General features: G+C 38.1%; 1 protein-coding gene across 2 annotated transcripts in view; it reads right to left on the bottom strand.

Annotated features, from left to right (window-relative positions):
* The window catches only part of clec16a (C-type lectin domain containing 16A), a 51,696-nt gene that overhangs the window by 33,695 nt on the left and 841 nt on the right, over positions 1-17,160 (bottom strand). For both annotated transcript variants that reach the window (XM_087839669.1, XM_087839668.1), the window contains exons 2-9: positions 16,898-17,026; positions 16,151-16,284; positions 14,530-14,678; positions 11,315-11,420; positions 6,357-6,480; positions 6,048-6,222; positions 4,279-4,329; positions 2,933-3,049 (exon numbers count right to left, since the gene is read on the bottom strand). In XM_087839669.1, coding sequence (XP_087695795.1) covers positions 2,933-3,049; positions 4,279-4,329; positions 6,048-6,222; positions 6,357-6,480; positions 11,315-11,420; positions 14,530-14,678; positions 16,151-16,284; positions 16,898-17,026 — 985 coding nt within the window. The remainder of the gene's footprint in view (positions 1-2,932; positions 3,050-4,278; positions 4,330-6,047; positions 6,223-6,356; positions 6,481-11,314; positions 11,421-14,529; positions 14,679-16,150; positions 16,285-16,897; positions 17,027-17,160) is intronic.

Genomic DNA, 17,160 nt, shown 5'->3' on the forward strand with positions numbered 1-17,160 from the left:
CTGAGATCCACGTTGATCCATGTATTTTCAGCTTTATGTTCTACCAGAGAAGCTTAGCAGGATTAAGTTGAAACAGCATCCTTCCTAATCTTTTATCAAACCTTGGTGCAATCCCTCACTGTTTGAAACAAGCCATTTGGCTTCCTTACTTTTTCCTTTAAGCCATCGGTCCTCTGATTGGCTCCCCTTGCAAATAAAAAAAGATTTCAGTATCAAGTAAGAGGGGCTCATGGGGACTACTTGTACGTATACTAACTGTGCACTTGCAAATGAGCAACCACTATTTCAACAACTCATTGCAAAAACAGGAACTACGGAACATCGTAAAAGGAACTGATATATTTCATTCATCCTCTGATTTAGCAATTAATTTAGTGAGTAATTATCAGATTATTAAGGAATTACAATAATGATGGTAGTGGCTATAAAACTAAACAAAACACACACTTTAATGGCTTCAGGGATGATGTGAAACAGGACTGAATTCCAAGATAATCCTTTCTCTCTGGTTTCATTTTGTGAAAAGATTCACCTGCTCTTACACCGAGAGGAAGAAAATATGCATCTCACACTGAAACTGGGTGGCCTGATTTCACTGAAGTTCTTGTGCTAACACAAACCACCAAACACAAACATGAGCACGTGACCACGTCAAAACATACACGCACTTACATACGAGCAGGTGTCTGAAACCATCCTCCCTATTCAAATGTGTGCCTAGGATAAACCCAGTATCAGTTTCTCTGCATCAACCTCTGGTGAAAGTATTGTGGATGAATCTGCAAAAAGCTGCATATTTATATACCGTACATCATTTAAAACCCTCGCTTTGGCCCTTTCTCCTCCATTTTTTCCTTTCTTTTTTATTAATTTCTTATGACACAAAGGTATTCTTGTAACAATTAAAGTCTTAAACATGTTGCCACTATTATTTTATTTTATGCTTTTTAATTTAAAATTCAGAAAACCTTAGCTGTTAGGGTTTTTTTCCATGCTTTAAAAATACTCACATACACTGTGTGTTACTGGTAGGATTACATTGTAGTTACTGCTAAAAACACAGTGTGTATTTTGTCAGAGACAAACCACAAACCAGTATCAGTGTGTGTGTGTGTGTGTGTGTGTGTGTGTGTGTGTGTGTGTGTGTGTGTGTGTGTGTGTGTGTGTGTGTGTGTGCGTGTGTGCGTGTGTGTGTGTCACACCTGCTAGCTGACTATATTCTGGTAAACCGCTCGCAGTCTAAACCAATGCTGAGAAATTAATGGAGGTCAGGGAGCATGCACGACATATCTACAAACACACACAGCCGCTTGAAAGTAGGGTGCCATTTGCAGGTCAAAAGATAAACCCAATTTTCCTGCACAGTAAACGAACTGCACGAACTTACGTTACGCAAAAAAAAAAATTACTGCCACATGCATGCAAATATCAAAAACATGTATCTAACTGGTGCACTTGCAAGTAAACACATCTACAAAAGTGTGAGAGAAAGAGAGAGAAAACACTTCTTCCAGGAAAGAGATCTGGGTTAGGTGAGCCAGCTCTGTCAGTGTTCCATCATGTGACCTAATTTCCTGCCACATCAAAGACGAACAGGAGGTGCCATTTGACCACCTGTGCAAAAACAGAGCCCATACCTCATATGTCTGCTGTTTTATCTACAATAAACCAATCTATAACACGGTACATGTGATTTAGCAGATACGCGTGCAACTTCTGAGTATCTACTTGGTATCTTTAGGAATAGTTAGTAGCACTTCCTCAATTAACCATGGTGATGTCACACAAATGCGTGGCATGCATAACACTTGTTCGCTGCACTAATATGCTCATTAGCGTTTTTACATGCACCAGAACAAAATGCCAAATACACTGCTGCAGGGTAAATGCCAGTAAATCACACAACCTGCACCGGTATCCATCTTATCAATGTCAATCAGTCAGAAAAAGAATAATTAATGTGCAAACGCAAATTTGTGTTGCCTAGTGGAACGAAAAAAATAAATAAATTACCCCCCGGTAAAAAAAGAAAACAGTAACTCATGGATAAACACAACAAATATGATTTGTTAATCTACTTGATTTTACTTAAAAGAAAAATACATAAACAGGGAAAGTGATCTTGAATGAATATCTGGCAGGTACGTATTTGGGTCTGGCTGCCTCCTGTTGTGGTACACCAAAGCTGTGAAGACATCACGCCTCTAGTTATATTCACTGAAAAGGTAGGCCGTTTCTTACAAGAGCCAGAGAGCTCTTGCGCGCGCACGCACAGACACACACACTCAGCACAGAGAATAACCACAAGGGTTCTCAGAAACGCTCACTACCTCGGCACACCCACCTGGCTGTAAAAGCAGATGGTCAAAAAAAAATGTAAGAAGCAGGGGCGGGGAGATGAAGGAAGAGAAACTGAATCAAGAGTAGAAAATGAGAGGTGAGGGGAACTGGATGGGGAACATTAGGTGATGAAAGGGGAAGATTAAAACGGTGGCAGAAAAGAAGAGGGAAATTACAAGAATATGCAGATGGAAATTAAAGGGCACGGAGCAGTAAAAGGAAACCGAATGCTGCTATCCAACGCCGTGGCAGGAAGACAGAGAGTACAACAGGAATCAGGAGTGTTCAAAAAATGGAAAGGGAAGAAAAAGAAAAGTCAAGTAATTTGCATATTGTTGCCTTGATGTGGGTGAATCATGGAGAAAACCATGACCCTTCGATCTCATAACCACCTACGCACACTTCTGGAACACAACTGTGTGTGTGTGTTGTGTATGTGTCCATGCGGTTGCTTCGTAGGTGTGAGTGTGCAAATTTCTTGTTTGTATGGTGTACTCACTCACAGTTTTACCTGTTACAGTACAGTACAGTTTACAGTACATTAACATATACAGTCAAAGTGTGTGTGGGTGTGTGTGTGTGTGTGTGTTACCGTGCTCTTGTGCGTGCTGTGAATATCTGTCGGTGTGGTGAATACAGACAGATCTCCGTTGAAAATAACATCTGCAAGGGCATTGACCAGTGGCTGATAGTGGATGATTAGAAACACCTGAAAAATAAGAACATAAACACAAAATAAGTAAAATCAGTATCTGGGCCACTAGAGCTGAATATAAAATAAATTATAGTGTTAAAAATTCATTTAGACATGATCATCTGCACCAACATGTAAGCATTGCAAATTACACAAATATAACTGGCTCCCTTTCGTTAACACGATTTACAGTCACTGGCCACTTTATTAAGTGTGTGTTAATGCAAATACCTGGCAGGAATTCATGTAAACATGAGCAAGGAATAAAAACAAAGCATCAAAATAGGGGAAAGGGGTGAGTTAAGCTACTGTGAACGTGGCATGGCTGTTGGTGCCAGACTGGCTGGTCTGACCATTTCCAAAACTGCTGATCTGCTGGGATTTTCCCACACAAACATCTTTAGAGTTTACAGAGAATAATCTCTAAAAACAAAAATATCCAGTGAGCAGCAGTTCTCTGGGAGAAACTGCTTTGTTGATGTCAGAGGTCATAGGAGCGTGGCCAGACTGCTTCGATAACTTCGGTAACAGTAACTCAAATAACCACTTGTTGAAAACTGAGCCTACAGGAGCATAGGTTCAACAAAATTGGACAACATAATATTGGAAAAATATCATCTGGTCTGATGAGTTTCTCCATGAATCCATCCTGCCTTGTATCAGCAATTCAGGCTCCTGGTAGTTCTGGTGTGGGAGAAATTTTCGTGCACACTCCCAGAGTATTGTTGCTGAGACTTTATGACTAAAGTGCACCCTGATGGCTGTGTCCAGAAGGACAACGCACCATGTCAAAAAGCTCATATAATCTTAAGCAGGTTTGTTGACCATAACTATGAGTTCAATGCACTCAAAAGGCCTCCACAGTCACAAGATCTCAATCCAGCAGCAACTTTGGAATGTGGTGGAACGTTAGATTCATATCATAGATGTGTAGCACCTGTAATGCTGTCATGTCAACATGGATCGAAATCTCAGGAATATTTCCAGGACTTTTGTTGAATGTATTCCATGCAGAACTAAGACAGTCCAGGAGGTAAAAGTTGGTTAAAGCAAGTAATAATAAGATGTAAGTAATAAAGTAAAGTTTTATTTCCATTATTCACATAATAAAGCTAGTAGAAAAGGCTTTACAAAGAGCAGCTTGACTGTATGACAATACACCACCGAATTAAGCAGCCACAGCAAGATTACGCTCACAAGAGTGTCTGCAGGCAGGTGTGTGTGTGTATGTGTGTGTAACTTACTTGAGACAACAGATAAAGGGACACCTGGGGGTTGATCTTCCGCTCTTCAGACTAAAGAGAGAGAAAGAAACAAGATGATTTAAGCTGATATATAATAACAACAAGAACATAATGTGTGTGATAATCATTTAGTAGTACGAGTATAACAGTCATGACCCATATTGCAAACAAGTAAACATTTATCATGTCAAAAGAAAAAATATTTGATTTAAGCAGTGTTTTAACTGTCTAATGTTCAACTATCTGCATTTATAACTCATAATTACGCTTTCACCTGGAATATAATCTTTTGAGCTCACCTTTGTTTTTTTATAGATATGTTAGGGCTGTGTGATATGACACACTGGATGATGAAACATTGTGCTGTTGCAAAACATGCTGCTGTTGCATACTGCAATATTTTTTCATTGCTTTATATGACAATTTGCAATAGTCACCACGATGTAAAATAGTATGCAGAGTTTATGAATGAGAAACAAAAATAAGCTGTCAGGTGCTCGAACTAAACTTTACACTTAAACGTTAGAACAGGCTTTCTCTGTGGCATAATAAAGATCAAGATAACTGGTCATTACAACTTGCATTCATAAATATATGGTTTCATGCATTGGTCAAAACACTCGACCCCAGGTATACGATGCCCAGCTGAAAACGCTTCACACAAGCCGAGTTGCCTCATTTATATTGGGAGTGTCTGCAATGCAACATACTATGCAAAAGATATGTGGAAGAGCAGAACAACACGTCTCTGAATGAACTTAACAGTGTGCTTGGACACTCTGCATTTGAGTCAAGTTTCCCGACAACCATACAGGAGCAGTAATGATCAGCCAGAGTGAAGAGTGAAGTTGTGTGTGGTCATCTAGTGTGTAAATTTGGAAGGGGTGGGGAACTCCAGGGCTCAAGGGCCGATGTCCTGCGGGTTTTAGGTATCACCTTGGGTCAACACACTTGAATCAGATGATTAGTTGGTTACCAGGCCTTTGCAAAACTTCAAGACATGTTGAGGAGGTAATCTATCTATTTAAATTAACTGTGTTGGATCAAGGACACATCTAAAACCTGCAGGACACCGGCCCTTGAGGCCTGGAGTTCCCCACCCCTGCACTACAGGATAATGCCACATAAGGCCCATATTTATTTCATTTTTGATTATTTACTTTAAATGTAAAAAAAGAAATAGTACTTTTCATATGGTGATTACATAACTATTCACTGAATTTATAGAAAACGCATTATAATGATATATATATAGTGTTATTGGGATAGAGGGAGAGAGAGTATTAAAAGGCTTACTGACCAATCGAAGCACTTTACACCACACATATGGCATACTTTCTATGTAATTTAAGATTTTACCAAATCATATGCAGGCACAGAAGACCATGCAAACTCCACATGGAAAAGCCCCTGAATGGTTTGAACTCAAAACCTAGTGGTAACCTCTATGTCACCCACACAGCACCACCTGCACAAACTGGCAAATACCTAACCGTAACTTCTAACTCATAGCTTTTCTGAGGTGATCAAGCAAAACCACTGGTTAGTCATTAATCAAGCTAAGAAAAAAAAAACTACTACTGCAAACTGAACATTTTTCAACGTTTTAATTTTTCAACTTAATAATTAGCTTAGGAACAGAACCATACTACACTGCATGTGTGAAATGAAAGGAGGAAACATCTTTAACACAACACACACTTCAACTTTGAACCTGTGAACATCAGTCTAACCAGATGTATTCAGAAATGCACTTCAGAGTAACGTACCGTCTCAGGACTGACCAAAGAGTAAACATAGAGTGGCAGAAAGAGACGGTTGAGGAGGTGGTCGGTTAAAACGTCATTAAGGAATTCACAGTTGATGATGAGGATATCATTTAGGTAGTGGAGGTGGTCAAGGTGCTCTGCTACCAGGTCACTTAGCTTCCCCCTGTTTTTATGTCTAAGACACAGCAATGACAGACAGACAGAAAATAAATAAATATATATAACATAGAATAATAAGCATGAGCCAGAGCAAGGCTTCAAACAAGGACACTGCTGACATCTAGAGGCTACAGTGAGAAAAACACTTACTCTTCATCTGTCTGTACACACTTGTCCAGTTCGATGACGTGGCTGCCGATAAACCAGACCAAGTTACTGAAATATGGGACTGCGGTCTTATCTCGAATGTAGTGCAGCATGTGCTGGTTGTCCACTAGAGAGAGTAGAGGCATGGAGAGTTATTATCAAGGTCAGTTCCACAAATACAAAGACTCATTCATGTGTACACAAAACATGTGATCCTTGAGGAATACCATAATATAACCAGATAATTATACACATTTAAAAGCATATTAAAATAAAGGATGATCTTACTAAAAGATAAAAAAAAAGTAATTATTAAAAAAAAATACCCAAAGGGTCAAAATACTATCAATATCAATAAAGCCAGATGAATTTCCCTTTTATATGTTAATTAGTCAAGAATAAAATGCTTTGCCAATCAGTTTTTCCTCTGTTTAACCCAAGCTTGTGGCCTGAGCTTTCCAGATGCACCCTCTTGAGAGGTGGCCAGTTTAGGTAAGACCAGTTTTCACACATTAGGTGTGTTTACATATGTTGGGATTACCACTGTATTGGTGGAACGAGTTTGCATCAAACGGGTGCACAGTCTGATTTACTGCTTTAAGTTATGCTATTCAACTGAGGCTTGCAAATTTAAAGAAGAAGAAAAAATCTTTGAAGAATGGGCCTGACCTCTTCGGTTTGCTCCCAACTTCTGCTTAGAGAAAGGCAGCTCAAGGATTATTAGCCACAATTAGAATTTGACCGATATTTTTAAGGCTAATATTGACACTGATATTTGCTGATATTTTATTTCTTCCAGGCAAACAAAACAGAAAAAGTTTCCTAAACATCTGTTATTAGTAAAGAGTCATTTAAGTTGTTAACATTCTACTTGGATCATTTGTTCACGTGTTTTGTCAAGAGGCAGGTTGCAGAGTGCCCCCTGGTGGCCAAACTATGCAACATCAATGCTGAAAGCATGGCTGAAAAGTATTTCTCCTCTGTCTTTACTACTTAAATATTAATTTATTGGTCATTAAAAATGCTGATACTTCTGAATCATCAAATAACTTTTATTGATAAATCGGTCAGGCTTTAACCACTGCACTGCCTGCAGTCAGATTAGATTGAGGCTAAGCCATGTCTTGGGGAAGAATACTAGAAAATAAGAAACTATCTGTCCTATTGCAGTAATAATTTTTATTTCTATTATATTGCGAGCCTTTCAGTGTTAGAGCGCAGATTTTATTTGGGGCAAATATACACAGAACAAAGTGAATTTGTTCACAGTTAACTGGAAGGTGAAAATGTTTTTTTAAACCTGACAATCAATGCAATCAAAGTTCTGCAGGTCTGCTTATTTAGAAAAAAAACTTGTTTAAAAAAATCTGGTCAAGTCAATATGGTTTCTGATGCTTATGGGTCCAACTGCAGAACTTTAACAAGCACAGTTACACTGAACTCCTACAATAATAGACTTTTTTGTTTTTGTTTTTGTTCATTTAATCTGAAGTAAGAACCGGCTTCACTTTAACATAGAAGGGTTTTTCAGGGGAAAACAGACGATCAAAAGAAACACAGAAGTAAATGTTCTTTTAAGTGTTGACTTAGGTGAATGACAAAAGCAACATCCTGTAGTAAACACCACCAGTCGCATTATAGTAACACTTTTTCATGGAAAATCAAAATGCAAATAAAACTACATGGTTATTATACTTCCAATCCAGACAGGTCAAATTGAGACAAGTAATGCATGAGCAGCCAAATTAAATTCATGAATTACACAATGGATAGGGAGACACTGACTAAATAACCACAGTGATCAAAACTGTTGAGCCCATCACCAAAATAAAAACCAACATGTGGGGCTTAGCTGAAAATTAGGTCATTGGAACAACAAACCCAAGTAACAAAATGAGACTGTTTTTTACTGCATGAATGAAGTGGATGATACAGAATGATTGAAAAGTATTGTGATGACACTAATACCCCATACATTTAGAACAAATACACCATTAGGAGCAAGCAGGGCTGGGTAACAATTCACATTAAAGCTCCCCCCAAAACCCCCAGACTTAGTTAACAGACAAATAAAATTTGAATTTGATTTTGAATTTGAACACTATAGAGCTGAGGTGTCTTGACATCATTCAACACATGAAGAAGAGTAACTGTAAAGAAACTGAACAGGATACCAAGCCCTGAGAAAAAGACTGAATGAATGGAACCAACTTACATGAAACTGGAGTTAGGCAGATGGGACGCGCAGAAAGAGGAGGAAGAGGGAGGGGAGAGACAAAAAGAGGAAGAGTGGTTGTTGATAAAGGAGGGGGGGGGGGAAACAGACACAGGTTCAATGTGAGTAAAGGGGCGGCTGTGGAGGGGTGGAGGCTGGGAACGACCTCACAAACATTTATTAAAAAAAATAGCAAGGGCACACCTGGAAAAGGAGTTGCATATGTAATGTATATATTTAAAACTTGTTTTGGGATTTTATGGAGGATTATGTGAACAGCAGACACTGAAACAAGCAGCCCCCACCCCCAAAAAGAACAGTTACATTACTTGAAAAATCAGCGCAATAAGAAAACTTGATTCTACACAATGACTAAATGCTTCGGGTTCTGAATTAAATCCTTTTTCAGGTGGCCATCTGTTGCAAGACATGTCCTAAGGAATCATTAAGGAGCATCAATACGAAGTAACCTTCACTGCAATATTTTTAGTGTTGTGATACTCTAAAAATCCAACTAATTAAAACGATTAAATCAGCAAAGGGTTTACCACAATTAAATTATTATTATTATGCAAGTGTAGTAGGCAGTCTAAAATTCAGATGTTGTGGGTGGTACCATGACAATTCTCACAGACTTGAAGTCAGAGTTGCTACATTAAAATGATGCTTCCTCTTTCAAAGATTCCTTATTAAAGCATAGCCCGTGGTCAGTTTAGCAATGACACATCCCCTATAATACTACATTAATTCATAAATGACTTTTGTTCTTACATTGTTCAAACAAGTTGTACCTTTGGGAGTTAGAATCAGGATGTTATGGACGGCGGAAGAAAGCCATGTTGTACAGAACAAAGTGTTACATGCGGGACGAGACGGACAGATACGGACACAAAGCAACAGCTTGTGAGACTTTAAAGCCTTTACACTGAGCAGCTGTTTCATTTAAGGTGACAATAAGCATGACATGTACAGAGAAGCCAAAACCATACAAGGCAATACCAGCTTCCCTGCAATGAAATGCAGACAGCTTGGACGCACAAGGAGCGCACATTGACGGCAGGAAGGAGAAACACTGCTGCTGAAAAAGCCGCTGAAAAAGTGTCGATGTTCAGACTGCTACTGCTTTCTGTAGTCTTTCTGAAAGACCTGCAGCCCCCCGCATGACAGAGCTACAGGTGAAGGGATTTCAACACCTAACTGTGCATGGTGCTGGACTGTGTGTACTGAAGAGTCTCTTTACAGTATGGTGATTGTAACGTTTATTCTACCACGACTTATTGTGAACTTTAACCCTGTGAGTTGAAACCTCAGGTAATTTTATTAGAACCAAAAAAACAAAACAAACTACAACAAGTCTGCTATTTTGTCTAAAATCAAAATGTGTCTTGTTTATTTTTAATGAAATCTTAAGTGTAAAAGCATTCAATTAGCTTTCCAGGGACTATAAAGAATAACACGAGAATCTTAAAAACATTAAGAATAAATAGTTTTAGGGCTAATGCCTATAACCAGGAAGATATCCAGACCTTCATGTGCATCCACATTTACAAAAAAGTTTGGATGATGTACAAAACGTAAATGGTAAATGGCCTGTATTTGTACAGCGCTTTTTTTTACTAGTCCCGCCTAGGGACCCCAAAGCGCTTTACACGTCCAGTCATCCACCCATTCACTCTCACATTCACACACTGGTGGAGGCAAGCTACAGTTGTAGCCACAGCTGCCCTGGGGCAGACTAAATAAACACAGAATGCAGTGATTTGCAAATCTTATAAATCCAATCTTATTTTATTCACAGTAGAAGACAGATTCAAACCGAACACTAAAACCGAAAAGTTTAACTCTCATAAAAAACACTGAATAATGTTTAATTTGATGGCAGGAACAGATATCAAAAACGTTCGAAGAGGGGAGGAGGTAAGAAACTGGTAGAGTAATTGGTGCTACAAAGAAACAGTTGGAAGAACATTTTGCAACTAATTAGGTTAATCAGCAACAGTTGAGAATTAAAAATGTGCCGATGCAATAATGTGCACAAGAAAAAAGCAAAACAAAATAAAATCCCTTGTTAATAAATTTTTGAACAATTTCAATGTTCCTTAATGGAACATTAGTCTTTAAATATTTCACCATCTACAGCACATAATATCAGAAGATTCAGAAAATCTGGAGAAATCTTTGTGTGTGAGCGCCAAGGCCAAAACTCTGAATTCGATGCCCGTGATCTCCGGGCTCTCAGTCAGTGCTCTATTAAAAACAGGCATAATTCTGGCCTCAGGCACGCTTCCAAAAGTCACTGTGTGTGAACACAGTTCACAGTGCCATCCAAAAACGTGGGTTAAAGTTCTATCACGCAAAGAAGAATCCAAATTTGAACAGATATGATACAGATGCCCCACATTTTGAAACATGTTGCTGCCATTAGTGTTAGAATATAATTATTGGTTTATGAGATCTGCAAATCAATGGTTTCAGTGTTACCAAATTTTTACTCATTATCCCCAATTTTTTTGCAACTGGGGTTGCATGTTGACCCTAAATAAGCAACAAAACATTAAAAGAAAGAAAATTTGCCAGACTGCTTTTTAGTGTGTATTTGTTACAGTGTTACCTGTCAGTCATGCTCATGCACCAGAAGCAGCAGCAAGAAGAGGGAAGAACAGAGAAAGGCGGTGGGCAGTCCCAGCATCCCGTGAGAGTGTGTGGATGTAAGCAGCATGTGCACGTGCGTATTCACGGCACTCACCTTTGTAGACGTTGAGTGTGATGGTTCGGACTGCGATGCGGACCATGCTTTCAGGGTGGTTGAAAAACTTAATGGCCTCGGTGTACAGGGCAAAGTCATTAGTGTGCTGTGTGTGGGAGACAGAGAGTGGGCGCTGGTGAGCAAGACAAGGCACTGCACCATTTTGTTCAGGATGCAAATGACCACAGAGAGAGATAGAAAGCTGCTAAAGGAGACAACAGTGCTGAATTTTGAAGGTTAAAACTTAACAGGAGCAGTAATCTTATAACATTACTGTTGTTTTAATGAGAAAATACTTAAAAAAAAAAATACAAAACACTGTTTTGTGAGATTCAGAGGGGTCCACTACAAAGCTAGATTAGTAAGTTAGTGAGCTATGTTGATTCTAAAATCAAGAGCTTTCTGCATCATGTAAGTGGCTCTCTTTCCCCCAGGCTAAATCACTGTAGAGTTTCGTTTTAAACTGGCTGGAAGAACCACTTTTTTTTTTTTATAGATTCTCTGCTGCAGTTTCATTTATGCAATCTGTTAAACTGAAAATCACTAAAACCAATTTGCATAAATTTGGTGGTTCGGAAAATATTTTTTAAATCTTAGTATCCTTGATTCTAATCTGCTGCTTAGTAACAGCTGGAATTGGAGCTACTAGAACACAGTACACACATTCAAATTCTAATTGATTTGACTTTTACGCGCTGACAATCTAAAGCGATTTCTATGTCTCCTTTATTAAGCAGTCTGACAGTAACGTTTAAACTGGATACTATTATATCTTAAAGTTTCAAAGCTCTAATGTGCAGCTGTCAACATAGAAATAAACAGCACAGCAGAGAGTGCACTCAGTAATAAAATTAAAATTAAACTGTTATTTTATTGCTATGTGTGCTCTTCAGATTAATGATTTTCTTCAGCATTAATTTCTTGGCCTTTTGCAACACCGTTGAAAGGTTTTTATTTTTCTTTACTTTGACTATGTCTGATTGGAAGAGGTGGCACTCAAGTGTGAAGAAAGGGTCACATGACCTGTGGAATGCTCCTTTTTATATGAGCGTGCACAGAGCCTTGACTAGAGAACCCAACTTAACAGAGACCTTATAACCACCGTTGTGATACCAATCAAGCCAGCTAAGCTAAAGAAAGCCCAGCTGTGTCAAACGTCGCTTGTAGTATATCCCCCTGGACCACCTCACGTACTGCTAGACTCATAATAATCTTGTGGGCATTGCAGTGTTGTTTGTTTTGCCATTAACTTTTCAAGTTTTCATCTTTTAACTATAAAATTCTAGTATTGGCATAACAGTTCCTACAAGAAATTTGAACAAACCAATGTACTTAACTCTGAGCATAATGAGCTTAACAGCAGGGACTTCTTCTTCTAACCACAATAAGATTTTAGAAGCTCAACACGTCTCAACATACCAGCACGCTCCACTTAGCTATTCTGCACAACAATCTGATAACTCTGGATACTACTGTTATCTCTCTCTGTGCCAGTGCCCGATTGTCCACCCGACCATTCCTCAGTTGCTGTGACCTCCAGGCAGTCATAGCTGCGAGTCAAGCATTTAAACAGTCACCCAGAAGTCACAGCAAATGGGGAGTTCTGAGCCTGACACCAAACCCAAACCGACTTTTTGCAATAGTTTTAGAAATGTGACTTGTGTAGTTCTGAGAAGGAGGATAGCTGAGCAGTTATCAAACGGCGCCATCTGCAGGAGAATAAACTATAGCTAAGACTCCAAAATATGAATAATAATGATAATCAGACTAATAGATTAATTTAAAATATTTATATAACATATAATAATATAAACTGCTTAAAAAAGGTTTTAATTATTTTTAGAATAAAAAAATATATTTGACTTTAGACCAACAATGTGTCAAGTTAGTTATTAACACTAGGTATTTGTTAACACACAAATTAAAACAAAAATGTAATAGTTAACTTAAAAAGACATAAATGTTCTCAGATCTACACAACAGGTCTGGTTTTGGCTTCAGGGGTAATGCTACCATCAACAGTACACCAATAACTTTCCCCAGCACAAAGAGGCCAAGGGAAAGACTATAGATATCGCTGAAACATCAGAGGTTAGCAACATCACAAATGAATAGCGTGGTCAGAGTTCTTGAAAACAATCTAAAACCTCATTTGCAAACAAATGACACACAAACACACAATATGTATCATATAGAAAAATAGATTTAGAAACAAGACCAAGAATTAATGTGTTTGTGCCACGTTCTAAAAATTCAGTTATTTGCTGTGTGCAGTATCTCTTAAATCAATGCTTCTACACAGGAAGCCAGTATTTTGACAGAGAAAATATGCTGCTGATTTGCAGAAGCTCTGTTTCTATGTTCTGCTGCTAATCTGCATGTTGGGATAAGCACACTGATAAGCTTTACTGGCAGAAAATGCATGTGACAAATACGGTTCCAGACTGAAACTTACTTTAAGTATTTTTATTTGTTTCATTGAAGGCATTTCATTTCTAAGGATTGTGATTTTATAACAAAATCAACACAGGCACAAGTTCAAGTGTTGTGCAGTAATTGTGATTATATATACACACAAAAGAACCACTCAGATGCCTTATTTTTTCCTGTGCAGTCTACAGCTTCCTCATTAAACCACAAAAACAACACTGCACATGTGGAAACATCCTGCTCGGCCTGCTGGTGTAGCTGCATGCTACTCTCTGCCCCTCAACTGAACAGAGTTCACACAATGAAAAGTATGCCTACAGCAGGGCAACAGGAAGTCAGTACTACAATTCCTTTTGAGTTGATTTGTCAGTGGGTTGCTAAGAGAGTTTGAAAAGTGGCAAAATGTAATGACAAAGTTAACAATAAGGAGGTGAACTGAAGTTTGCACAACTGTCCCCCAAGCACTATTTGTATATAATTTCATATTAAAATAAGTGCATGTGTGTAGTAAATTAGATAAAGTATTATATGTATTCCTTCAAATTACTTACTGAGGGGTAAAAAAATTCAATTTTTATCATTTGCAGTTTCAGACAGTTGGCTGATATTACAAATTTGCTTCATTGCACACTGCTTCCATCCTTAGTGTCTTATGTTTCACCACTTCCTTCCCTCCCTCGTATCTCTCATAAAGATATGCAGACACTGAGCAGAAGGTTCTCCGTGTTTTGTTAGCCTATCTTTTTCCTCTCTCACATCATCCTTTCTCCCCCCCGTGGCCTTACCTCATTATAGAAGAAGTGCACGGTGTGGTTGTTAAGTTTGAGTGACAGGGTCTTAAGGAAGGAGATATAATAAGCCATGATCTCCTCATCCGAGAAGTCAAACTTGTGGACAATAATGGAGTTGACGTGGTTGTTTGATAAGAGATAATCTGTAATGAGAAAGGAGGCGACACGTTTAGGGTACAGAGAAGAGATGGCTTTTATTAAGCCTCCAGACTGTCATGCAATTTATCTAATAGCTCAGCATTTACAGAAAATGACACAGAGTTAAAAGCTGAAGGTGGACTGATTCATTTCACTACCTTAGGTTTTCTTTCACTGTTATTGGAGCAAAGGTGAGGTAAAGCTCTTGTGGTGACTGCAACACCTTGCTGAAATACCAACTTTAGTTTATGTTTATAACAACCCATTGTGAAACGGACAGTATATAATCTACTAAGATTTTGGTTCCCCAGTAACAGATTTAACACTGTCTGTGAAGTTGGATTTAAGAAATAAGTGCTGAAAGTTAAAGTTTTTAGAACTTCTTTAGTGCCATCTTGTGCCAGTTACAGACTTACATTAGTTTATGTTACCTAACCACCGTTAGAACTGATAACTCAGTGGAGTCTAAAAGGAGACTAAAACTTAAAAATCAGTCTAAGGGGATCACTTTTGTACTGCCCCTCACTGCCATGTATTAGCTGTAATATTCAGTTTTGCAAAGCACTTGTAACCAGCGTGAAGGACAGTCTGTTCAATCAATGTTTGACCATGTGGTAACCTGTTATGTTGTAAACTGTTTAGGTGTGCTTGGGAAAAGAGAGACTATTTTATTGTATAAAACAGGCCTCATTGACTTGGAATTTTGACTCCAGCTGGTTGGTCCAGTAAACCAACTGTCACCTGAGAAAAACAGATTCTCCTTCACACATAGCTCATTTACAAAGTGCTTTATAAACCTGAATATTGTAGCTAACAGGTGGATTATCCCATTTCAGTGCAGCTAGCCAAACAATGAAGAACCCCTTACTGCTTAACAGACAGAGAGTTAAAGTACAAAGTATAGACTTGGTTTGTTAACAACTGAACATAAACTGTAGTACTAGAAAACACAAGTTAAAAAAATGGAAACACGATTAAAGTTTATACGGTTGAAAAGAGAATAAAGGGTTAAAGAAGCTAGCTGTGATTATGTTTATTTCAAGTATTTAATTAATGATATAAAAATATAAAACAACGGCTTGCTAAAAATGTGAATACGAAGTTGTATATTATTAGAAATGGTTAATTATTAGCTGTACACATTTAAAGTACATATAGTTATATTAATGTATGGATAAACTGTGGATTTGTTAGCTAACAACACAAACTAAATAGCTAGAAACATAGTCACATGAAAGAAAGTTTTCACAGACTTTATACCGTCAGTGCTTTTTTTTAATTTTTTTTTTTTTACAAGGTAAGCAGTAGGCAGTTGCAAAAAAACAGGAAAAGAGTAAAAGACAAAAGTGGAAATGACCCCCTTAGACTTCTTTATTTTTCCCTGAGTTAACGGTTCTATCAATAGTTACCTAACATAAACTAATGTCAGTCTATTAGCAGCATTAGTCAGAGAGTGAAATGATGGAATACTACTTACATAGGGAAGTCTCATGGCTAATGTTTTCAAAAAGTATATTGAGGGTCTGGAGGAGCTGGACACACACGTAACGTCCAGACTTCTGACGGAGGATGTTCAAGAAGAAGGCAAACATGTTCTTCTCCAGGAAGAAACTGGTCACAGACGGAAGACACAAGCAGGTAAAAAAATTTAATTCAAGTTGACTGAATAACATAAGACCATCATAAAATGGACAATGTCTCTTAAAAAAAGAGAGAGACATTACCCTGCTTACTAATATTATGGTTAGGTGTTTATTTATCATTTTCATACAGTATTCTTAATTTACAGCACTGTGCACTTGAACAACCTCTGAGTGTTGGGTAAAGACTTTTGCACAGTACTGTAATTCTTATTCTTATCGCAGTTGTTCTACTCACTACACCCAAATGCATCTCAGCTGACTCTCACTTTACTTTCCAGAATATTTCAACACTGTTAGACCATCATAATTTATGTGCAGCAATATACTGACTTTCTGCACGTACAGACCGCAAACTTCACCTTTAAAAAAATGATCTCAGACTAGTTTTTTGTTTAATATTATGCTCTCATTTTAGAGAAGTAAACACTTCAGTACTTTGCATCATAGAAACTGGATAATGTTTAAAATCATCCCTTTGACAGCAGAGTAAGATGTCACTTTAACTCCCACATTAGAGTGCCACCTTCATATCTGTACTTAAAAGTGATGAATCGCACACTAATACTTGAACTGGGACTTACTCAAACACAGAGCTGTCATTCTGGTCCCCCCAGATGAGGATCTCTGTGATCGAGCGGATGGTCTCCACCAGAAGGTTCCTGTTGTGATCTGTTACTGTTGTGTTTTTTGTCAAGACGTGGTACATATACCTGATAGAGTTACAGAAATAAGGTGAAAATGTGAAAGAGGAGGTGACAAAAGCCATTTGTTTAAATTTGACTGAAGTCATTAACATTCACATATCTGTATCTAAACGTAGCAGGACAAAGATTGCACTGATCTC

This window comes from Neolamprologus brichardi, chromosome 4 (assembly GCF_056152115.1).
Source record: "Neolamprologus brichardi isolate AB-2024 chromosome 4, ASM5615211v1, whole genome shotgun sequence".
Taxonomy (NCBI): domain Eukaryota; kingdom Metazoa; phylum Chordata; class Actinopteri; order Cichliformes; family Cichlidae; genus Neolamprologus; species Neolamprologus brichardi.